This window comes from Giraffa tippelskirchi, chromosome 11, assembly GCF_054371585.1.
Source record: "Giraffa tippelskirchi isolate mGirTip1 chromosome 11, T2T-mGirTip1v1.2.pri, whole genome shotgun sequence".
Lineage (NCBI taxonomy): Eukaryota > Metazoa > Chordata > Mammalia > Artiodactyla > Giraffidae > Giraffa > Giraffa tippelskirchi.
This window is the reverse complement of record NC_137285.1, coordinates 150,336,008-150,360,416: the sequence shown is the minus strand read 5'-3', so window position 1 is coordinate 150,360,416 and position 24,409 is coordinate 150,336,008. Positions and strand designations below refer to the sequence as shown.

Here is a 24,409-nt window from a genome sequence, read left to right as displayed (position 1 = left end):
GTCCCATGCAGGCACTGCTACACTCAGTGCCCCAACCCCGCAGCAGGCCACCGCCGACCCACACCTCAGACAGAGACTCCTGGACACTCACGGGCAAGTCTGGGTCAGTCTCTTGTGGGGGGTCTCTGCTCCTTTCCCTGCGTCCTGGTGCATAAGGTTCTCTCTGTGCCCTCCCAGAGTCTGCTTCCTCAGTCCTGTGTAAGTTCTGGCGGCTCTGTGGTGGGGCTAATCGTGACCTCCTCCAAGAGGGCTTATACCCAGAGACCCCAGAGACTGAGACAGAACTGTGTTTGAGTGTCTCCTGTGGAGGTGCGAGTCAGCAGTGGACTGCCGCAGGGGCAGGGGCTCGGTGCAGCAGACTTGGGCATGGCAGGGTTTTAAATTTATCTAATCTATAAAGGAGGCATTTTTAACAGATGACTGAAACCTTCCTCTGCTTAAACATCCATACACAGGAGTGGTTGGGCTTCCCTCCCTTGGGACAGGGGCTCAGAGTGGAGCAGCCTGAGGTGGGGTGGAAGTGCTCAGACCACTGGGAGAGGCGGCTGTGACTGAGGCCACCACGTCACCTGCTCAGGAACCTGAAGGCCCGGTGCTCTGTGCAGGCTTCAGTGCCTCAGTCACAGCCCGAGCGCCTCCCAGCCTGGCAGGTCCTGCCAAGGTGGGGCTTGTGGTCCCCTGTGCGCATCGTGCACCCCCACAGAGCCCCTGGCAGCGCAGATCCTCAGGACCTGTCTGTTCTGTTCTGTTGGTTTCATCTAGGACCAGCTGAAAGGACAGTGACAGAGGTGAGCTCCCAGTTCACTGTGTTCCCGCCACAGGGCCCACAGCCAGGCTGTCAGGAGGCTGTCAGTGATAGTCAAAGTTGCTCAATCGTGTCTGACTCTGTCACGCCATGGACTATACAGTCCATGAGGATTCTCCAGGCCAGAATACTGGAGTGGCAGCCTTTCCCTTCTCTAGGGGATCTTCCCTAGATCTTCCCCATGTTGCAGGCAGATTCTTCACCAGCTAAGCTACCAGGGAAGCCCTGGTGGGAGGCTGGGCTCCAGAAAACAACTGGAGGGAAAGCATGAGTTCCATGTGAGATCCCAGCAGCCTGCCCCTGCGCACAGACTGCCAGATCCTCACACTTCTCTGGCCTCGAGTCAGAACTGAGCGCAAGCAAGCATCGCACCACCCAGGAGGCTGTCCAAGCCCCGTGGCAGCAGCACACTCTGTCTCCATCTGCCTCAGCACCACTTGGACGGCCTCAAGGCCAGACTGCCATGCCCCATGCCCTGTCTTGCCCCACTCAGATTCCTTCCCAGAATGTTCCTCTAATGGGTTAATCTCATCAGATCTTCCCCAATAAAACCCACTGCTTGCAAAATAAAACCCACCCTGGGGCTTCACTTATGGCTCTACTGGTTAAGAATCTGCCTGCAATATTGGAGACCTGGGTTCCATCCCTGGGTTGGGAAGATCCCCTGGACAAGGGGAAGGCTACCCACTCCAGTATTCTGGCCTGGAGAATTCCACGGAGTGTATAGTCCATGGGGTCGCAGTGCGTTGGATACGACTGAGCCACTTTCACTTGGCTTACATAAAGCTGCATCCAAAATCAACTTACGCCTTCTTTCCATTCCACTGAAACAAAAGTATAAACAACTCCCACACAAAGCCCACATCTTTCCTGCCCGAAGCTGCTTTTCTTGGCTATCTTTAAGGAACACACACATCATCAGAGCAGCTTAATTTGAATTCGTACCTTCTCCACAAATTCTGAAGCACATGTGCCAGACTGCTCTCTCTTCCGCAGCACCGTGCTACCGTTGCAGATCAGGCTTCTGGAGGCTGAAGCTTCAGCTCTGCAGAACACTTACACTCTGCTCCCCAGCTGTGCTGAGCACAGGCCTCAGAGGACACATGCGAAACTCGGCGTAGCTAACGGTGCATATATTGGTTTCTCAAAATGCTGACATGCATTGTCAATGTATGGCAAAAACCACTACAATATTGTAAAGTAATTAGCCCCCAACTAAAATAAATAAAACGATTTAAAAGAAATGCTGATATGCAGTTTAAAAATATTCTGGGTATTTTTTTCTGTAGGGATGAAATGAATTGATGTGATGATCATTTATAACAGCATTCTCTAAAAAGTCTACATCTTTAGGAATTTAAATCTGCTGTCATAAATCATAAACAGTGGTTAGTTTACAAAGCTATTAGAAATTTAAAGGACTTTTTTTTAAGTTTTTTGTTTTTAAATATTGATTTGGTTGCACCTGGTCCTCGTCGTGGCATGCGGGACCTAGTTCCCTGACCAGGGATCGAAACCAGGGCCCCTGCACTGGGAGCAGACAGTCTTAGCCACCGGACCGCCAGGGAAGTCCCAAGGGACCTATTTTTAAAAAGTCAGCTTGGTCAAGGAGTATTTTTGTTTATAATACCCAAGTCTAAATAAATGTTTAATTCCATATAATAAAATTAGATTTGTTTGAAAGAAAAAAACCAACAGACCCAGAAAAGGTAGACAGTGGTAGATTTTATTTATCAATGTAGTGATTAAAAACATTTAAAAAGAGCGAAAAAGAGAAACAAAAACTCAGAAAAGAAACATACTCAAAGCATTTACCAGGAATGGTTGTAGGAGCTTTGAGGACCATTCCCAGACCACGTGCTTCTAAACAATCAGCCCCAGGCCACCTGAGCCCATGACACTTGGGCGGCCGAGGTGCAGGCGTGCCCCACTTGTGGCTCGGGAGGAGGCCTCGCACGCCCCTCTCATCGTGACTTGCATTCAGAGGAGCCGCACGAGGGTGGCCGCAAGGACGGTCTCATCTTCAGGGGGCAGGCGGAGCAGAACCGACGGGAAGCATCTCTGCCCCGCTCCTTTCCCACGCCTCTGCTGTGGTTGGGAAGCCCTCCTCAGGGCGTCCTGGGGGACGGATCCAGGCAACCGGCAGAATGCAGGCACGCCAGGACTCTGTGGGCCGGGCAAGGAGCTCTCCGCCACCCTGAGCGCCAGGAAGACTAGGCGGCATGTCGTCTTGGGAGCTCCAGTCCGGGGGCCCTGCCGTCCTCCATCTGACGCCGTGAAGCTGCCGTGGAGACGCTGGCCCCTCCAGCAGCCCGACTCACTCGTCACCTGCCTCCATGGGGGCCACCCACCACCCATCTGCTGTCAGAGCCTGGGGCGGGCTACTGCTGCAGCAGGCTCCTCGAGATCAGCATCCGCATCACTTCGTTGCTGCCTGCGAGAGGGAGAGGGCGGGCCGGGTCTCAGGGGCCAGGAGGCTCTGACCAGTCTGACCAGGACTGTAAAGCAGCAGTGCTTTTCATCTCAACGGATGTCAGGCAGAAGGAAAAATTTACTTGTAAAAAACCTCTCCTGATGGTAAAATGCTTTTATTAGGTAAAAAACAAACAAAATAAAACAGCAGAACATACACGTAGTATAATTCTAGTCTTTAAAAGTGTATCTATCTACAAGCACAGAAAAAATCCAAAAAAGGTATTTTTGGTATAAAATATAAAAGGAACCCAAAATATTAATTCAGATGTCAAAACCTGAATGATCTTTTTAAACTTTTCCTGTGTTTTGTAATTTTTCAACAATAAATACACCAACATCGTTGGTAATCAGAAAACTGAATTTTAAAAGAACAAAAACATTTTCCCTGAAAAGGAGTGGAATTAGTTCCTGGGGAGAGGAAATGAGTTGCGTGGTTCATTTTTACATTCTTTCTGATGCAAAAAATGCTCTAGAACCCGGGAGCCACAGCCACTGAGCCCATGTGCTGCAACGACTGAAGCCCGTGCTCTGCAATAAGAGAAGCCACCGCCATGAGAAGCCGGCGCATGGCAAAGAAGAGTAGCACCTGCTCGCTGCAACTAGAGAAAAGTTGTGCAGCAACAAAGACCCAGCACAATAAAAAATAATAAATAGATAAAAAATAAAACTGACACAGGCCAAGAGCAGGGGGAGGGTGACCTCAGAGGGGACAGAGCAGAACTTCCTGATCCCCAGGCCACTGCCCTCCCCTCCAAAGGGGCCAGGAGGGAGCAGGAAGGCAGGCCGGGCCCAGGCAGCACAGGGACAGATGCTGGGCTGAACACTCCAACAGGGAGGAAACCATCTTGGGTGCGTTTACCTTCAAGGATCTGATGGACCCGGGAGTCCCGCACGTACTGCTGGACGGCATAGTCCTTCAGGTAGCCGTAGCCACCATGCATCTGTAGGGCCTGGTTACAGATCTGCGGGGAGATGGGGGTGAGGAACCTCGGGTCCCAGGAAGGCACTCCTCCCCACGAGCACCCACATGGGCCTCTCCTGAGTAACTGGTGCCTCAAGTAGCATCCCAGGAGCGAACAGAAGGCCCACTACATCCGGGAGCCCAGGAGAGCTAGAGCACCAGCACTCACCGCAAAGCATTCATCTGTAGCGAAGAGTTTGGCCATGGAGCACAGGACTACTGCATCCTCCCGCTCCTCCTGCAGAGCCATGGCCGCAGTGCGGATCATCAGCCGTGAGGCCACCAGCCTGGCTGCCATCTCGGCCAGCTGGAACTGCAGGTACTGCAGCCAGAGGGGACAGAACCACACACACAGATGGCTCAGCACTGCCCGGGGCCCTGAGAGCCCCCTCCAGGGACAGGCCTCTGCCACAGGCCCCCGGGCCCCACTAAGAACGTTCCTGGTAAGCTGCAAGTCCACTCCACTCCTGCACTGCAGTTACCACCTCCTCAAGGAGATGCTCCCTCTATCTACCCTTCAACCTACAGCCAGTAGAACGCTCACAGCTCCACACAGGTGCCTCTGCCCAGCACACCAGGGTGCCCTGGTGCCCCCACACTTCTGCAACTCAAGGCGGTGGGCTGGGACCTGGAGGAGCAGGACCCGAGGACCTGAGACCCCAGACCTCAGTCCCTGGCCTGGCAGCTGAGCCCACAGCAGCGCCCAGGACCCAAAAAGTCAAGAGAGGCGAGGTACTCGAGACCTCAGCTCCACCCCCACGCCCCTACCCCAGGCAACCCTGGACAAGGTGGAGGCGCCCGCCATCCGGGTGCCTCCAGTGGGATACCAGCCACAGCCAGAAGCCTGGGCACAGGGAGCAGCAGGGAGCCTGGGGAACACTTCAGGGAGAGGCTGCGCAGGCAAGAGAAATCAAAGCCGGGGCTGCAGAACCACCTACTGGAAACCAGAAGAAAAGCCTCTAACTTCCAACCTGTGGGGTTGTTGGAATCAGGCAGAAAAAAAGCTTTACCTAAGAACGGACTGGCTACTTCTAATGAACCAGCTGAAGAGGAGTAACTCACCAGTAACACAGGATATCACAAAAAGATGATAATTCTCCAGAAACCAAACCAGTCATGGATACTGGCTCTAACCGGTGGAGAATTCAAAAGAGCCATCATGAGGAAATTCAATGAGCTACGAGATAACTCAGGAATAAAAGTAATGAACAGAAGGAATATTTTGCCACGGACACTGACATTCCAAGAAAGAATCAAACCAAAATCCTGGAGCTGAAGAACTCAATGAACGCAATAGAGAATGCATTAGACAGCTATGGAAATACAGCAGACTGTATAACTAGAGAGCCTGCAGACAGAAACGACTCAGGCAGAAGAGGAGAGGTAAGACTAAAACAAAATCACCCAGAGCCATCCCACCCCATCAGGAAGAGCAGTGTAAGGACGGTAAGCATCCCAGGAGAAGATGGGGGACGGGCGTACAGAGCTCGTTTACAGAAGAGCTGAGAACGTCCCCAACCTGGAGAAGGAACTGGATATACATGTCCACAAGGCTAAGAAAACACCTGATTACCTCAAGACAAAAAGACCTTCTCCCAAACATATATTAAACCTGTCCAACGTCAATGACAACGAATCTTAAAGTCAGTCGGAAAAAAGACCATAACCTACAAAGGGACCCCATGAGCTAAGAGCTGAACAGAACTACCCCACGATCCTGCTATTCCACTTACGGTATTTTTCCAAAAAATATGAAAACACTAATTCAAAAAGATACATGTGTCCTTAAGTTCACTGCAGCATTATTTGCAACAGCTAAGATATGGAAGCAACCTAAGTGTCGAACAAGAGAAAAGGACAAAGAAGATGGAATATATGTATACGATGGACTACTACTCAGCCATAAAAAGAATGGAATTCTGCTATTTGTGACAACATGGATGGACCCAGAGTGTTACTTTAAGTGAAGTCAGACAGAAAAAGACAAACGCCATATGACTTCACTCACACGAAGAATCTAAAAAACACACAGTAAATGAAAACACAAAACAACCTCACAGATACAGAGAACAGACTGGGGGTTACCAGAGGAAGCGGGCAGGGGGATGAAACGGGTAAAGGGGGTCAACTGAACGGTGACGGATGGAATCAGACTTCTGGTGGTGAGCTCACGATAGTGGACAAGAAGTCCAATTATAATGTACGCAGGAAACTAATGATGTTGTAAACCAGTGTTACCTCAATACAGAAAAAAGAATGAAAAACTGGGTCACAAGCAAGCAATCACTCCAATCCCACTCCCCTGAAATAACTACTTTTTTGCATTTTAAGACGTATCTTTGAAAACGTTTTATTAAGTGTTTACATGTATTTATGTATCTCATAAACAAAATAGCACACACTCCTAAAATGTCATGTTTCTCTTGCCATGTAATACATCACAAATCTTCCTGCAACTATAAACAAAAACTATTATAAAACTGGACAGAAAGAAAGCACAAGTTCTGGCTGCAATGAGGGCAGAACCAGTAAGAGACATTAGGGCCCCACTGTTCCAGAAGACGTTCTGGAGACGAGAGCAAATGAAGGGACACGTGGGGAGTCACCTGGTTATTGGCCAGAGGCTCTCCAAACTGCTTCCGGACCTTGAGGTAGTCTCGAGCGAGGACGACCGAGGCGTGAGCGGCGCCCAGCGAGCAGGAAGCTGGGAGGGAGGGGACCAAGGCGGCCAGTGAGTTGGGGGCCGTCGTGCCTGCCCTCCGCACCCCCGCCCCTGCGGTCCTCACCGACATTGATCCTGCCGCCATTCAGGCCCTTCATGGCGATGAGGAAGCCCTGGCCCTCGTCGCCGATCCTGTTGGCCACCGGGACGGCACAGTCTTCAAAGATCACCGCTCGGGTCGGCTGTGAGTTCCACCCCACCTGGCAAAAATCAGGGGCTGTGTGGCGGCCCGGCAGTCACCACGCAGCGCGGCGTCCGCTGTCCACCCGGGCCCGAGATGGGCACACTTCAATATGTCAGCTCTGACAGACTTCCCTTTCAGCGCAACCTTTAAACATACCGAGCACACCTACTTCCGAGCATCTGCTCACCACACCAACCAGGCGTGGGACGGGCTCCAGAGCATGGGAGCTAGTCACACACCTCGCCCCAGTGGGCCTGCCGGCGACGTCACGCCGGAGGCCGGAAGTGGGAGTATTCACACCACAGACACCGACAAAGGCCGAACAGGAGGGCCTCCTGATCTCTGCTTTTCCTAGGGAGCTGGTTTAGCAAGACACCCGTCAGTATGTCCGTCTCGAGCCCAGGGACAGTTCTCCATCCCTAGGACGCAGCCCATGCCCTGTAACTAGCCGGCTGGCGGCCCACGTGCCTTCTGGGGCCACGGTGTCCCCAGGGGCAGCTTCACCGGGAGGCCGGCAGAGCCGCCCTTCCTCACGGAGAGCCGGATTTAGGTGCCCCACATAGACTGGCCTCCTTCCTCTCCGCTCCAGGAGACCCACGCTGTCAGATCCTGCCGGCACAGGGCCAGACGAGCCCCCGGCCCAGGCACTGGCAGCCCTCCCCCCACTGCCCCCTTGAGGGCGCCCTGCCTGGGAAGCCGTCCCCGCCCAGGCCTTTCCTCTGAGGCCTCTGTCCAACCCTGGCTCAGCCCCTCTGTCCTCTCCCGCGCCCTTCAGGGCTTCCCACACGGCACTTCCCACTTCCGCTGCCTCTGCCCCTCTCTGGGAACACCCCCCACCCCCACCTCCCCGTGGAGCCTCCCAAGGCACCTCTGGTCAGGAGGGCCAGCCCTGACCTCTTGTCTTCCAGACCTGAGTCTGAACCCTCCCACCCTGGCCGTGGGTCTCCCTGGGCACTCACCTCCCGTCCAGGACACACCCCTGGGTGGGGCAGCTGGGTGACCTTAACACCGAGTTGTAAGAGAACCACAGACACACGGCCGCCACCTCCCAGCCCATTCCGGTGAAAGCGTCTCTCTCCTCCCCGGGGCAGAGAAGCCCGCTCCTCATCGCCCAGAGCCCCTGAGAAGCTGCAGCCAGAAAGAACAGGTACTCCCCGGTCCCAGCACAGAACAGGGAGTCCCTTCCTGTCCGTCTGTCTTTCATTCCAAAGACCACCTTCCCACTGCCACCAAGGAGTCCTCCCCGCCACCCCTCTGGCAAGAAAACCCATTATTCCGTACAAAATCTTTTGACAACTAAATCCAAGCTAAAGCAATTCCGCACTCCTTTTCTGTTTCAAGTTCTCAGCTACAGAAGGCGCCCAGTACACCAAGTGGAAGCATGTGCTTGCAGGAAAGACGGGTGGGGGAGAAAGCCAGCTGCTCAGGCCACCAGAGCCACCAGATGAAGCAAGGGGGTCAGCAGGTGACCCCTCGCCTGGCCTGCAAGCTCTCTGACCTCACCCGACGCGGAACCCTCTGCTCATGACCCTCTGGCCACACTGAGAAATTGTGGCTTCTTCAAACACACTAAACTTGTTTCTACATGAGGCCCTTCGCAACCACTTCTGCCTCTGCCCAGATCCCTCCTCATGGCTGGCTGGCAGCGGGCTCCTGACACAGCAGATGGCATCAAGTGATACCTTATCTTCGGAGGGCTGGGCTATCCCTACACCGAGCAGCTCCTCTGCGTCACACCCTGGCTTGCTCCCCTCCCTCGAGCTGACAGGAGGCATCACGTTTATCCCTGAGTCCACCATCCCGCTCGCTGCTCACAGGCAGCTCTACAGCCTGGGATGCGTCGGTCTGGCCCTCTGCTCTGTCCAGGTACCTGGCAGTGGACACATGCTAGCTGCTGAACGAATGAGACAGCCTTCTGAATTTCCCATTCATCAAGAGATACAGAAAGCACAACTAATAATCAAGAAGAAAACCAAAAAGCAAAAAAGAAAATAATGTACGCTTAAAAATGAGAGGAGACAGAGCATAAGGAGAAAAAGAGAAACTTTTTGTATACAGAATTTATTTACAATTTTTTTCCAAGCCCCAAGCTAGCTAGCTTTGGTAATACTGCCGACAGATACCAGAAATACTAATGTGTTGAATCAGCCAACACTAGCTTTATGAACACAAACACCAGAATCAGTATAACCTGGTTCTATAATACAATGTGTCAGAGCCCGTGTCTGTCCGTCTCAAAATCCCAGACAGACATCCCACCCATCTCCCACGCCAGGTGTACACAGCTCAGCGTTTACGAAGGTGAGAAGGCACGTGTCTTACAATCGCAGGCAGAAGCGAGCATAAGGCTTTGCATACTCGGTGTTAAGAGGGTCCAGCTTTGCTGCATGAGAGGGGGCGCTGAGCTTCTCAAGCCCTGGCAGCTGCAGAGGGTCAGGATCAGGAAGGGCACGGAGGGGTGTGGGGGGCCTGGGGAGCCAGCAGAGGTGGCGAGAGGCAGACGCAGGGCCATCTCCTCGTGGACTGCTCCCCGGCCCCGACTCTAACGGCACCTGCTGGAGCTGAGGACCCGCCGGGCCGGCCTACCTGAGCAGACCTCAGCTCAGGACCAGGGGCAGTGAGGTAACCACAGGTCTACGGCTCACGGCCTGGCTGTGGGATCTGTCCATCCTGGAGATGTCTTCTCGAGGCCCAGGGAAACACCCTCCTCTTACATTACTGAGGGACCCACGGTTACCCCAGTGAGCTTTGCTGAGCTAAAGAAGAAAAGTGGGCCAAAAGCATTTCACTCCCGAGACCTCTAGTCTCCTGTCAGCATTTTTTCCTGGGTAACAAGGGGGCAGAGAGGTAAGAAGTAAGAAATACAGGCCAGAAGTGGCAGCAGGAGCCGGTGGAGAAATCCCTCCGCTGATGTAAGCCACCGCAAACGCAGGCACCCTGCCAGCAGCACCACTAGATCCAGCAAGGCCCGCCCCCACTCCCTGGGCTGTCGAAACCCTCACTGAAGCAACAGCCTGCAGAGCCGCGGCACCAGGCCAGACCCAGTTGTTGAGCTGGAGCGGGGCTCACACCTGACGCTCCCTGTCCAACCGCACTCACCTTTTTCTCCTTCTTGCCGAAGCTGAGGCCAGGGGTCCCCTTTTCCACCACTACGCAGGAGATGCCTCTGGGGCCGGGCCCTCCTGTGCGGCACATGACTACGTAGACGTCGGCTTCGCCGCCACCACTGATGAAGGCCTGCGGGGCCAGAGCGGGAAGACAAGCGGGTTCCCCGGTGATGGGGCAGTGGGAGGTGAGGGGCGCCGGGAAGGGGCCCCAGGGCCCTGCACCCAGGCCACAGACAGCACGGGCACAGGACGGGCCTAACTGGGCTCAGACCAGAGGAGGAACAGCGACGGTGAACACAGGAAGTAGGTTTGAGGTCCTCGCCCCATGCACTGTTCTCAGGAAGGTTCACTTGCAGACATGTGGGCCGGCCAGGTGGGCGCCAAGGGGAAGGGCTGCCATCCTGCCTGGGACGGCCGCGGCCAGCAGGGCGGGTACCTTGGAGCCATTGAGGATGTAATGATCGTGTTGTCGCACGGCAGAGGTCACGAGGGAGGCGGCGTCACTCCCACTCCCTAGGGGGGACGAAGGGGACCTGAGAGGTGGGGGTGCTGGGGAGGGGCAGGAGCCCCCGCGAGGCCCCAGCTCCCGAGAGACCGCCCCTACCCCTAACGACAGACGCCTTCGATCCAGGCCTGGAGAAGCGCTCTGTGCTCAGGGAGAGCCCCCCGGCTCCCTGTCCAACCGCAGCTCCGGGGAGCCCTGAGCCTTGTGATGCTGCGAGCTTTGAGACTTGGGAGACCCCTCGGTTGGGATGGAGACGCGAGCCGGGGGCAGGCGGCCGGGCCCCAGGCTCCTCAGGCCCTCTAGCGCTGCGCACACCCACCTGGCTCGGTGAGGCAGTAGGAGGCAAACTTCTCCATGGCGCAGAGTGGCGGGCAGAGCCTGTGCCGCTGCTCCTCGCTCCCGAAGCGGTCGATCATCCAGACACACATGCTGAGCGGACCCAGGAGGCGGGCGCCGAGATGGACAGAAGGGAAAGGGAGCCTGAGGGGCGGGCACGCGCAGAGGGGAGCAAAGCACAAGAGCGTGGCGGGGAGAAGCCACAGCTGAGGTTCACCTTTCAGGCAAAGGCCTGGCTTAGCACACAGTCTGGGGACACAGTGCCCAGAGGGACCCAGGGCCAAGGTCACCTGGGCGCTGGCCACACTATTTCCAGTTAGGTCCACTGAGCTCCCTAAAAACCAAGCCGGCGTGTGTACTCTCCCAAATTAGTGGAGGCTTCATCTCTGGGTTGAGGAAGAGGGAAGGGAGGCCCTGCCCTAATGCAGAACTCGTGTCCGGAACCAAGGCGGCTGGCATTTGGGAGAAGGCCAGCGTTCTCCAAGCAACACGCAAGAGGCAGCCACAGACCTCGCGTGAACTGGTAACAGTCTGGCTCCTCAGGGGCAGGCAGCCTACACAGAGCAACCCTCTCCCGTTCCCACAGAGGGTGCCCGCCGACCCTCACGGGCACGCAAGGCGCCCGCCAGGCTGGGCACTCACTTGTGGATGCTCATGTAGGCCGTGGTGCTGGTGCAGCCTGTGGCCAAGGCTTCAAAGATGACGGAGGTGTCCAGCCGCGAGAGGCCCGCCCCGCCGACGTCTGTCTGAACGTACACCCCCCCGAAGCCCAGCTGCGCTGCTTTCCGCATCATGTCCACAGGGAACAGCTCCTGTGGACAAAAGGGCAGGGTCATCGGAGAGGGACAGACAGGTGGGCTTCTCTTCAGAGGCCGTGAGGAGGGACCCAGACGCTTTGCACTCAGGAGAGGGGACGGAGCCTCTCAACTCAGCACTGCTTCTGTCACCCACACAGTGGTACCAGTTAAAATGCATTCTAAGAGGACTGCTTTCTGGCATTCGAGTTTCTTTTTATCATTCCAGTACTGCCTGGGTTTTAAGAGTGCCCAAATCTTAATTTTAATCTACGAATTAAAACAATGGTATCTGCAGGAGGAGGAGTCACGCCACTCCAGGAACTCGCATTTGCTCTGAGTTTTCAGAGCAGAACAAACACTGAACAAGCTGGGTGCTCGGGAGGAGACGGGTTCACGGCGGGAGGCATCGGGCAGCTGAATACCCGCACCTTCTGGTCCCACTCTGCCATGTGTGGCGCCATCTCCCGGGCAGCAAAGTTGAAGGCCACTTTCTGGAACTCTCTCTGCTCTTCATTCAGTCCCATGGAAGCTGTGGGCAAGGCAGCATTTACTCAGAACCGCGTCGGGGCTCAGGGGAGAGGACAAGGCAGAGCCCCATGCAGGGTGGCGGGCAGAGGGCTTCCGAGAGCACCCACACACGCAGCCCCACCGCGCCGCCCCGTGAACCCGCGCCTCCCGTTGGCACTCCCAACACACGAGCTGACTCCTTCCACCCTGTTACTGCTTCCTCCATTACTCATCTTTCTCTTTTCCTCCTCATAAAATCACATTAAAAGAATAATAAACACACACAGACCCTCAAATTACAGTAAAACGTTTTTTTTTCCTTTAGGATGCCCTACCTTTTCTGTATCGGAATCTGTGCCTATTTGTCTATATGCATCAACATAATCAGTTTAAAAGCTCAATCAGGAAAGGAAAATAGGTGTACTTTGGCTTACTTTCCAAACTGAGGGAAAACGTCCTGCAGCAAAGCTGTGCATTTGATAGTCACTGATTAACATGGATACTGAGTCTTCCAATGCTGAAAACACGGCTAAAGACCTCCTAAATCTGTCTTCACCAAATGCATTCAGAAATTTTAGAGTATTTTCTTCCCCGACTATTAGTGCTTTGGGTAATTCCTTCACTTCCAGGTCTAAGCTACTTAAAAGCTAAGGGACTGGCTGAGCGATACCATCAGTCCAGCTTCATCAGGATGTTTTTCTAGAACCATAAACGTTTTGAAAGAGATGATACTACTCCAGTATCTCATGACAGGTGACGCTCTTTAGGAGAAAGATCCCAGTATCAGCCTGACACACTGACCACCCAGTTCACTGTCGTTACTTTACAGCTTTTCACTAAACAGTCAGTTCTCCAAATGACGTGAACACTGTCATTTTCTATGCTTTTTTTTTACCCCCCAAAACTGCGTAGAGTGAATGCAGGACAGGAATGAAGTGTAAAACAGAGCGACAGGCCCACTAGCCAGTCAAGTGCCTGAAACATTGATCATTTTTCCTATTTTGCAAGATGACAGACATTCTGCTAAGGGCAGGCCGGCAGCTAAAAGAACCTAAGCAAAGCTCCCATGGAAAGACCACAACCTGTTGGGAATGGTGTAGAGAATGTACCAAAGATAGGGCCGTGAATCCTGGGAGCCGCACACAGAACGGTCAGCAACCTGCACGGGGCAAATCCTATTTATTCCTCCTTTGTCTTCTCGGTGCTGCTCCTTGGAAAGGAAGCCCCGCCTCAGACGTGCTAAGAAGCATCAGGGAGTGTCTCTTACTGCGAGAGGCACAGTGGTGGCTGTGAAAATGTTGAGGGCAAAGTGGAAGGTGCGGGCTCCATGTGACCTCCTAAGGCTCCTTCCTTCCACGCAAGACAAGGTCCTGAAGGGGCGGTACACAGCACAGGAGGCATGGAGTCTCAGGGGACAACCTCCTTCAGTGCCCGACTGCCCGGCAGCCATTCTCTCAGAGAACCCAGGTCTTAGGAGCAGCTGCCTGTGAGCCAGGAGAGAGCTGTGTGTCTCCACCAGGACTCTCGTTAAAATGGGAGTCGTGAAGATTAAAGGTGGTGTTATCTTGAGAAGTCCAAGGCAGAAAACTACATTGGGCGGTGCTCTCAGAAACACGTTTAGGGATTAAACAATTCATGGTTCCCTAATCAGGACTCAGACCATTTTCCACTCACAAAAGAATTCGGACCGAAGGTCTACCACGGGGCAGTGCTGGGGCAGGATGTCGTTAAGTGCTAAGGAAACAAACACCCGAGAGTATATGGGCTACAGAACTCCAGTCTGGGCAACAGCTCAGTGCATGTTTACAGATTCGTTTCTTAGTACTGACAGATTCAAACAGGTAGTTCACGGTATAAAAGGTTTCAGTTCAGTTGCTCAGTCGTGTCCGACTCTTTGCGACCCCATGAACCACAGCACACCAGGCCTCCCTGTCCACCACCAACTCCCGGAGTCCATCCAAACCCATGTCCATCGAGTCGGTGATGCCATCCAGCCATCTCATCCTCTGTCGTTCCCTTCTCCTCCCGCCCCCAATCCTTCCCAGCATTAGGGTCTCTTCCAATGAGTCAGCTCTTTGCATGAGGTGGCCAAAGTAATGGAGTTTCAGCTTCAACATCAGTCCTTCCAATGAACAACCAGGATTGATCTCCTTTAGGATGGACTGGATGGATCTTCTTGCAGTCCAAGGGACTCTCAAGAGTCTTCTCCAACACCACAGTTCAAAAGCATCAATTCTTCGGCGCTCAGCTTTCTTCACCGTCCAACTCTCACATCCATACATGACCACTGGAAAAACCATAGCCTTGACTAGACGGACCTTTGTTGGCAAAGTAATGTCCCTGCTTTTTAATATGCTGTCTAGGTTGGTCACAACCTTCCTTCCAAGGAGTAAGCATCTTTTAATTTCATGGCTGCAATCACCATCAGCAGTGATTTTGGAGCCCCAAAAAATAAAGTCTGACACTGTTTCCACTGTTTCCCCATCTATTTCCCATGAAGTGATGGGACCAGATGCCATGATCTTAGTTTTCTGAATGTTGAGCTTTAAGCCAACTTGTTCACTCTCCTCTTTCCCTTTCATCAAGAGGCTCTTTAGTTCTTCACTTTCTGCCATGAGGGTGGTGTCATCTGCATACCTTAGGTTACTGATATTTCTCCCGGCAATCTTGATTCCAGCTTGTGCTTCCTCCAGTCCAGCGTTTCTCATGATGTACTCTGCATATAAGTTAAATAAGCAGGGTGACAATATACAACCTTGACGTACTCCTTTTCCTATTTGGAACCAGTCTGTTGTTCCATGTCCAGTTATAACTGTTGCTTCCTGACCTGCATACAGGTTTCTAAGAGACAGGTCAGATGGTCTGGTATTCCCATCTCTTTCAAATTTTCCACAGTTTATTGTGATCCACACAGTCAAAGGCTTCAGCATAGTCAATAAAGCAGAAATAGATGTTTTTCTGGAACTCTCTTGCTTTTTCGATGATCCAGCGGATGTTGGCAATTTGATCTCTGGTTCCTCTGACTTTTCTAAAACCAGCTTGAACATCTGGAAGTTCACGGTTCATATACTGCTGAAGCCTGGCTTGGAGAATTTTGAGCATTACTTTACTAGCATGTGGGATGAGTGCAATCACGCGGTAGTTGGAGCATTCTTTGGCATTGCCTTTCTTTGGGACTGGAATGAAAATGGACCTTTTCCAGTCCTGTGGCCACTGCTGAGTTTTCCATATTTGCTGGCATATTGAGTGCAGCACTTTTAGAGCATTATCTTTCAGGATTTGAAGTAGCTCAACTGGAATTCCATCATCTCCACTAGCTTTGTTCGTAGTGATGCTTTCTAAGGCCCACTTGACTTCACATTTCAGGATGTCTGGCTCTAGGTGAGTGATCACACCATTGTGATTATCTGGGTCGTGAAGATCTTTTTTGTACAGTTCTTCTGTGTATTCTTGCCACCTCTTCTTAATCTCTTCTGCTTCTGTTAGGTCCATACCATTTCTGTCCTTTATTGAGCCCATCTTTGCATGAAACGTTCCCTTGGTATCTCTAATTTTCTTGAAGAGATCTCTAGTCTTTCCCATTCTGTTGTTTTCCTCTATTTCTTTGCATTGATCCCTGAGGAAGGCTTTCTTATCTCTCCTTGCTATTCTTTGGAACTCTGCATTCAGATGGGAATATCTTTCCTTTTCTCCTTTGCTTTTTGCTTCTCTTCTTTTCCCAGCTATTTGTAAGGCCTCCTCAGACAGCCGTTTTGCTTTTTTGCACTTCTTTTGCTTGTTAATGGTCTTGATTCCTGTCTCCTGTACAATGTCATGAACCTCTGTCCATAGTTCATCAGGCACTCTATCAGATCTAGTCCCTTAAATCTATTTGTCACTTCCACTGTATAATCATAAGGGATTTGATTTCGGTCATACCTGAAGGGTCTAGCGGTTTTCCCTACTTTCTTCAATTTAAGTCTGAATTTGGCAATAAGGAGTTCATGATCTGAGCCACAGTCCACTCCCGGTCTTGTTTTTGCTGACTGTATAGAGCTTCTCCATCTTTGGCTGCAAAGAATATAATCAATCTGATTTCAGTGTCGACCATCTGGTGATGTCCATGTGTAGAGTCTTCTCTCGTGTTGTTGGAAGAGGGTGTTTGCTATGACCAGTGTGTTCTCTTGGCAAAACTCTATTAGCCTTTGCCCTGCTTCATTCTGTACTCCAAGGCCAAATTTGCCTGTTACGCCAGGTGTTTCCTGACTTCCTACTTTTGCATTCCAGTCCCCTATAATAAAAAGGACATCTTTTTTGGGTGTTAGTTCTAAAAGGTCTTGTAGGTCCTCACAGAACCGTTCAACTTCAGCTTCTTCAGTGTTAGTGGTCGGGGCACAGACTTGGATTACCGTGATATTGAATGGTTTGCCTTGGAAACGAACAGAGATCATTCTGTCGTTTTTGAGATTGCATCCAAGTACTCTAAACTGCATCTAAAGTAAATTAACAGGGAACAAGTTCAGACAAGTCAGACATAAAGGCACGCGTCGTTGTATTGTCCTTCATTTCACTCTGTAGTATCTGTGTTTTTTTTAACCAATTGAAGGTCTGCAGCAACCCTGCATGGTCAAATGATGGTTAGCCTTGTTTTTTGCTAGCAATGCAGTGTTTTTAAATTAAGGTGTGAACGTTGTCTTCTTAGACCCAATGCTGCTGCACACGTCACAGACTACAGTGAAGTGTGACTATAACCCTTATAAGCACTGGGCAAACAACAAATCCGTTATGGAAGTATTTGCTTCACTACAGTGAACCAAACCTACAGTGTCTCTGAGGGTGCGTAGATACAGCATAGATACAGCATGGTCACATATTTATTGAAGATCGTAATAGACAATTCTAGAGAATGGAATGTCAACAAAAGGAGCTCCAATACTTTGGCCACCTGATGCGAAGAGCTGACTCATTAGAAAAGACCTTGATGCTGGGAAACATTGAAGGCAGGAGGAGAAGGGGATGACAGAGGATGAGATGCTTGGATGGCATTACTGACTCGATGGACATGAGTTTGAGCAAACTGCAGGAGTTGGTGATGGACAGGGAGGCCTGGTGTGCTGCAGTCCACAGAGTCACAAAGAGTCGGACATAACTGAACAACAACAACAGCAAAAGGAGAACACTGCTTGGAGTAAACAAGCAAAAAGTCAAGTTAAAAATTAAATAATACACAAGAAAGCATGGTTACTGAGTATAAATACCCCAGTTTCCAGAAAACATGAGCGAAAAAAACCACAACAAAACCAGGCAGCATGAAATTTGCTGGGGCTATTGGCAGAGTTCAAGAAGCCAGCACATACACACAAATACACACAGAAGTAGTAAAGCTCAACAGAACAAGAGCCCACATTAGAGGAGGAAGACCTTGACTGTACAGTAGTTCAAGGGTAAACAAGAGGCCAAACAACTGAACACAGGAATCTCTGAATGCATCCCAAGCCCACACCTAACCAGATCTCAACAGTTCTGAGAATCCTGGCGCTGAGAGAGCATCTGGGAAGCTGCAGCAAATTGCTATGGATGAGCAACCAGGCCTTCAAGTTCTGGGTCTGCAACTACTAATTACACAGCTTTCAGGAGGGAAGGCTTTGCTCTCAGCCTCAGGTCCCCCACTGTAAAATGAGAGGGCTGCACTAGACCCTAAGCAAGTTTCTTCATCTGTAACATGATATATAAGATATAAGGAAAATCAGAACCCTCTTAAAAATTACTTTTCACATTAAAATGCATGAAGAAACAATGAGAAACGTTTGTCGATCACTTCCATTAACTTGATATTCGAATATGCAGAATGATACACTGAAAGGACAACTTCATTCCACTAATTAAAGTTTGTTTTAAAAAGCTGATAAAGCAATTCATTTGTTGAAGCTACACCTCTAGCCACAGGAAATATTCTTATTTAACCTATTTGCTGCCAACCAACAAAGGTGAGTCTGCTTACCGAACTCTAACTGCAAGGGTGAGGCGGCACCGTGAAGGTGCTTTAAGACGCTGGGAAGAAAACCGTCCTATTCCTTGGTGTCCTTGAACTCTAGATATTGATCTAAGGCACTCAGAAGCTGCTCTATTTGCTTACAAAGGTATCATTTAGATTTTTAAAAAGAAAGACTTCAAAAGAAAAAACTGTTTTTCTTTTTTGACAGCATCGCCGAGTCTGGTTACCCACTAGTCGGCCTAGGTCTCTCCTACTCCGTTGTGGGTGTGTCCGGTTCTTTGCAACCCCAAAGACTGGAGCCTGCCAGGCTTCTCTGTCCATCGGATTCTCTGGGCAAGAACACTGGAGTGAGTTACCATTTCCCCCTCCAGGGGACCTTCCGGACTCAGGGAAGGTCTCCTGCGCTGCAGGCGGGCTCTTTACCGCCTAGCCACCAGGGAAGCCCCGCTCGGTGACTCGCATGGAAATTATTTGCTAAGAGACACTCCACTCAGGTCTATAAGCTCTGGTAGTTTCCCACTTGCTATAAGTTACATTTCTGCAGGAATTTCAACAGCTGTTTTGTAACCACAGACGTTGTTATGTAATTTATTTATATGAGCGAGTCTTGGATCACCGGAGGTTTGTTCACCGATCACAACCAGCAGCGGGCTTTCCACGTCTTCACTACCTTTAGGACTTAAGTTTATGATTAATAACAGCAAAGCTCACGAGTCCCCGGGGCAAAGCTCGCCCTTATCAGCAAGCAGAGACAACAAGGCAGCTCCGCGCGCAGGGAGAGAAGGGAACCGCAGCCCCGGGCTGCCCCGCCGGGACTCCACCGCAAAGCGCCAGGACGGACCAGCGGCGGCCGCCGAGGGCCCCCGCCCGTCCGCGCGCCCCCGGGCCGCGCGCCCCCGGGCTCCGCACGCGCCGATGCGGGGCCGGGGACGGCCGAGCCGGCCAGGTGGACGGAGCCTGCCCCCGGGGGGCCTTACGGTCAATGCAGGAGACCACGCCCCGCCGGGCGCTCTCGGCGGGGCCCCGGGGCCGGCGACGCAGCCCCCTCAGCTGCGCCCAGGCGCGCTGGCAGCCTCCTCGCAGCATCACCGACGCGCGGTCCTCTCTCCGCAGCTCCGGCCGGCCGAGCCGCACTGCACGCCGGGAGTTGTAGGGCGCGCTCGGGGCGCCTGGGGGAGGAGCCGGGACTATAATTCCCAGAGGCCCGCGGGGCCGCGGCGCGCGCGCCGAGACCGGAGAGCGCCGCGGGGGCCGCGGGGGCCGGCCCGAGCGCGCGGCGCGGACTGAGAGAGGGGAACCCGGAAAGCGCGCCGGAGGCTTCGCGGGGCGCAGAGACGACCGTGGGCGCCGCGGGGGGAGGGTGGGGTGTCCCGCGAGCGCCCAATGCGGCGGCCGTCCCACCCACAGGACAGCATGCCGCGAGCCCGAAGGAGGCCGGCGGGGCCAGGTGAGCACGCCGGGCCGCTCAGCGCGCGCGGCGAGGCCAGGTGGCTGGTTCTGCGATCCGGGGCCCCGGGCCGCCCCCAGGCTTCTGTCCTGGGCCCTTCTCTGCCGCTCGTCCGTCGGCCGCTGACTGTCCGAGGAAAGCGCTGGGACGAGGGCCAGCGCGCGCGGCCCCCACTCCGAGGGGAGCCACACACGGAAGGGAAAGGGTCGGGGGGCGCCTTGAGAGGGCTCGCGGGGGCTTTGAGTCTAGCGTCGAGAATGGGTAGGAAAGCGGGGTGTCGCTCGTGTTCACAAGGGTGAGTGGCCTTCTCAGTGGAAGAGCAGCAGCAGCAGCGCACTCAAGAGGCAGAGGAAGTGCTTCTTGGAAACCGGCGAGGGTTGCGGGTTGTTGCTTATCAGCGCACATGGTGTTTACAGTGTCCCGATCACTGTCCGGGAGGACCACCGGCACACCAGGAGGGTGCAGCGTGTTAGACGGCCGTCAGGATGGCTCCCGAAGGAGCTTCCACTTAGTTCAGAGGCCGTGCAGGAGAGTCAGGTGGGTTCAGGCCAGCGTGGCAGGCTGGTGTATAATCTGGCACATACCCTCCAGGTGCATGGTGTGGGCTGACTGCCTTAGGTTGAGCGTGACCACGGAGCACAGGTAAAAACTTACCAGCTCTTGGTTACCAGGTACCCACTCTGCTTCAGGCACATTTCCCTCACTGGAGGGCAAAACTCAGTCTTGACCATGTCTGCAAACTCCTCAGTGGCGGTTTTACCCAGCTTCTCTGAGCACCTTCAAGGAGTGGAAAGGAGGCAGGCTCAGAGCTCAGTGAGCAGAGCAGTCTGAGGTGACACAGAAGCTCACGTTACTGAACAGAGGAGAACGCCAGGCGCGGCCTCAGCCCACTGTCTAGTGCGCTTGTGCCCAGGTGCTTAGCCGCTTCAGACTGTGACCCCGTGGACCATAGCCCGCCAGGCTCCTCTGTCCATGGGGTTCTCCAGGCAAGGATACTCAAGTGGGTGGTCATGCCCTCCTCCAGGGGATCTTCCCAACCCCGGGGACTGAACCCCATATCTCTAAGTTTCCTGTGTTGGCAGGTGGGTTCTTTACCACTAGCGCCACCCGGGAAGCTCTGACTCCAGAGTAGCTGTTTTTCCTGCATCAGAACTTTCTCAGCAAGTAAGAAAGTTCCCTTCTTTTTGCTTCTATTGCAGACATGAAGGGGCCAGAAGGAAAACGCACCAAAACTAAGAACCTAGCGGGGGCATCAGCCCAAGAGGAGAGCTCCAGCCTCCAGAAGCCTCTAGTCGCTGGAGACAGTGGGGAGACTCTCAGAAGCTACTGGCTGATGAAGTCAGAGCCAGAAAGCCGCCTGGAGAAAGGCGTGGATGTGAAGGTGAGGTCCCGCGCCCATCTCCATGGGGCACAGGGGACACTGCGGGGCCCATCACCTCCTTCTTACCTCTGAGGAGCAGGGAGAAGGTGGCACGGAATAGGGCCAGCAGGACTTACTGCCATTGCTGTCTGCTCTGCGAACCCGCTACCTTTTCTCTAAAGGGCCAGGTGGTCGTGGCTGCAGTGCTCCTGTCATTACTAGAAGGTGCCACGCAGCCTGCATGGGAGGGGAGTTTGGGGGAGAATGGGTTCATGTGTTCGCATGGCCCTCCACCTGAAACGGTCACATTGTCAGTCAGCTATATGCCCACGTAAGATAACAAGTAACAGCAACAAAAAAAGCCTGGCCATAGGCCACATGTCTGTGTTCCAGTAAACAAATGGTGTGGCTGAGTTCCAATGAAACTGTCTGCAAGTCAGGCACAGGCTGCAGCCTGAAGGCTGCAGTCTGCCAGCCCCAAGCCAGACCACGCTCAGCCTGGGACTGCCTCTTTCTTGCCACCTGCCGTGCCCTTAGGTATCTCCCTGCCAACAGCCAGTAACCAGGGGGTGAGTGTGAATCAGTTCTCACCACAGCCCAGAGACAACACAGTTGGAGATGCTATAGAGGGATACATAATATTTTAACAAGTGAAATAGAGATAACCTGATTACCAGATTAATTATACACTCAGCTAATTCTCTGGACTGTGAGGGATGACAGGGTGCACAGGGCTGCCGTCTGCGTGCCTGGCATGCGCGGCTCTGTGGGGTACTATCCCAGAGGCTCCTGGGCCCTGCTGCCGGCAGTGCGCACACTAAACGGGGAGGATGTGTCTGCTTCCATACGTCCTGACCAGCCAGCCCAGGAGAGTTCACTGAATGACCTTGTTTCTGGCCCAGTTCAGCATCGAGGATCTCCAGGCACAGCCCAGGCAGACAACGTGCTGGGATGGTGTTCGCAACTACCAGGTAGGTGGGCTGGCGGGACCGTGAGGTTTGGAAGAAAGCCTGCTTCCCTCTGACCACTCAAGACTGAAGCTGTCTCGGCCAAGGCTGCTTTTTCCCTGAACCTAAACCCAAAGGTACACAACAAATACCTGAATTTCTCTGGCTGCCTGCAGTTTTGAGACTGCCTGTGTTCCAGCCAGTGTCCTGATATAACTCTGGGTAAAAGACAAGGATTGAACTGAAGCGGGGGAAGCTGCAGAGTCTCAGCTAACAAAGGCGGACTCGATTTCCGCCGGCTGGTGCTTCCTGCCAGTGGGAGGACAGTGCTTGTTCCTTGTCTGTTGCAACAGGCCCGGAACTTCCTGAGGGCCATGAGGCTGGATGAGGAGGCCTTCTTCTACCACAGCAACTGCAGAGAGCCAGGCATCGCGGGCCTCATGAAGGTCAGGCATCCAGGCTGAGGGCTGAGCTGTCTCCCTTCATGTAGGTCTGGGGACACAGCTTAGGTGGGTCATCCATGTGCGCCCCCCCCCCCGCCCCGGTCAGGAGTGGGTGGCAGGACTGCAGCAAGGCGGGCCTGTGTCCCAGGCCCCATGGGCACAGGCTTCTCGTGGAGCACACCGTGGCCACTCAAGCAGGCCAGCAGCCAGCAGACACTTGACTGTGGGTGGAGAAACCAGTGCCAGCAGCGAGCTCTGCTTGGTTGAGAGCCCACTGTCAGGGCTGCCTCAGACTGCAGTGTTCGCAGATGTCTGAGCCCTCGCTGGCTCTGCGGCAGACAGACAGGGTGAGACCGTGTAGGCCAAGAAACGGAAGCTGGACTCAGACTGAAGTCTGGCTGTGGAGCTGACTGGACAAATGACTAGAGACTCGGATCTGGTTTCAGATTGTGAAGGAGGCTTACCCGGACCACACACAGTTTGAGAAAACCAGTCCCCATTATGACTCATCCAGCAGAGAAGACAACCCCAAGTGGTCCATGGTAAAGTGACTCCTCTTTTTCCCAGGTCACAGGTGGACAGAGGGTGGAGGGTCTGGGGGTCTCTAGGGCAGGGCACAGAGCCCCCTCCAGTCAGGGAGGTCACCCTGCCCCTGGAGCGGAGGATGGGCATGGGCACCCTGCCTGTATGGCCTCCTACATTCAGCTGATATAGCTGGACGTGCTTTCTGTCCCACGCGCCGCTACCCTGTGGTGGACGTAGTTTGTGTGGATGGATGATCACGCGTTTCACAGACATGCTTTCTGTCCCATGCGCCGCTGCCATGAAGGTGGACGTACAGTTTGTGCGGATGATGAAGCGTTTCATCCCCCTGGCTGAGCTCAGAGCCCATTACCAAGCACACAAAGCCTCTGGCGGTCCTTTAAAAAACATGGCTCTCTTCACTCGCCAGAGACTGTCCGTCCAGCGCCTGACCCGAGGTAAGGATGGCCCTTGTCTTTGGACCACATGCCAGAACGACTGTGAATTCACTTGTACTCGCTGGTGAGGCCTAAGCACAGCGGTTAAGGTTAAGGGCTGGGTCTGTGTCGTCGTCCCCCTCCCCCACCCCTCCGCCTAACTCCCACAAGAGGAGCTGCCCGGGCTGCCCAGGATGCCGAGTGCAGCAGCAGCCAGGCCCCTTCTCTGTTTCTGAGGGAGCAACTGCTGGCCTTGTGGCCTGAGACACGCCTGCCGGGACTGCTCCGTTCAGGAGCACCCATGTGCGTGCGTGCTAAGTTACTTGGCATGTCCGACTCTGCGACTCCATGGACCATATCCACCCCCCCCCCGCCCCGAGGCTCCTCTGTCCATGGGATTGTCCAGGCAAGAACACTGGACTGGGCTGCCATGCCCTCCTCCAGGGGATCTTCCCGACCCAGGGATCGAACCCGTGTCTCTTACGCCTCCTACATTGGCAGGGGGGTTCTTTACCACTGGCACCACCTGGGAATCCCATTCAGGAGGTGATTCAGACCTAATTCTTCTTCTTTGTGCCCTTTTCGGCAGAGGAGTTTGATTTTATCCTGAGCCTGGAGGAAAAAGAACCGAGTTAATGGAGACGCAACTGCTGAAATGGATAAGGTGTTGCCCCAAAGTCAAGCCACCACAAGACGACAGGCAGTGTGGGGAGCACGCTGGTTGTGAGCGGAGGTGGGGCCTGGTCTTTCTAATAAACACCCATGCTTAAGTTGGAAGCGTTTCTTTAAGTCAGCGTCGGGGGTAGAACAGGTTTCACAGCCCCTCGGCTAGGTGCAGGGACCAGTCTGGTGACACGACTGTCCCTCCCCTGCCTGCCCC

General features: G+C 53.4%; 2 protein-coding genes across 5 annotated transcripts; one reads left to right on the top strand and one right to left on the bottom strand.

Annotated features, from left to right (window-relative positions):
- Positions 1-2,510: 2,510 nt before the first annotated feature.
- ACAD8 (acyl-CoA dehydrogenase family member 8) lies at positions 2,511-19,495 on the bottom strand. 3 transcript variants are annotated; one of them, XM_081544644.1, is made up of 11 exons: positions 19,351-19,495; positions 12,321-12,421; positions 11,738-11,907; positions 11,079-11,188; positions 10,691-10,767; positions 10,247-10,384; positions 7,028-7,163; positions 6,848-6,945; positions 4,411-4,563; positions 4,140-4,242; positions 2,511-3,239 (listed from the first exon to the last, which is right to left on the bottom strand). In XM_081544644.1, the coding sequence occupies exons 1-11, from the start codon at positions 19,457-19,459 to the stop codon at positions 3,187-3,189; spliced, it is 1,248 nt and encodes a 415-aa protein (XP_081400770.1). In that variant the 5' UTR covers positions 19,460-19,495; the 3' UTR covers positions 2,511-3,186. The 3 variants fall into 3 exon arrangements, with proteins under 3 accessions (XP_081400770.1, XP_081400771.1, XP_081400772.1); XM_081544645.1 differs by lacking the exon at positions 19,351-19,495 and adding an exon at positions 13,509-13,638; XM_081544646.1 differs by lacking the exon at positions 12,321-12,421.
- Positions 19,496-19,587: 92 nt separating this feature from the next.
- On the top strand, positions 19,588-24,299 carry THYN1 (thymocyte nuclear protein 1). Of its 2 annotated transcripts, none has more exons than XM_081544650.1 (7): positions 19,588-19,820; positions 21,020-21,201; positions 22,083-22,151; positions 22,481-22,573; positions 23,017-23,112; positions 23,523-23,592; positions 24,119-24,299. In XM_081544650.1, coding segments are annotated over exons 1-7 (576 nt in total). In that variant the 5' UTR covers positions 19,588-19,756; the 3' UTR covers positions 24,121-24,299. The 2 variants fall into 2 exon arrangements, with proteins under 2 accessions (XP_081400776.1, XP_081400775.1); XM_081544649.1 differs by having other exon boundaries at positions 23,400-23,550.
- The last annotated feature ends 110 nt before the right edge of the window (positions 24,300-24,409 follow it).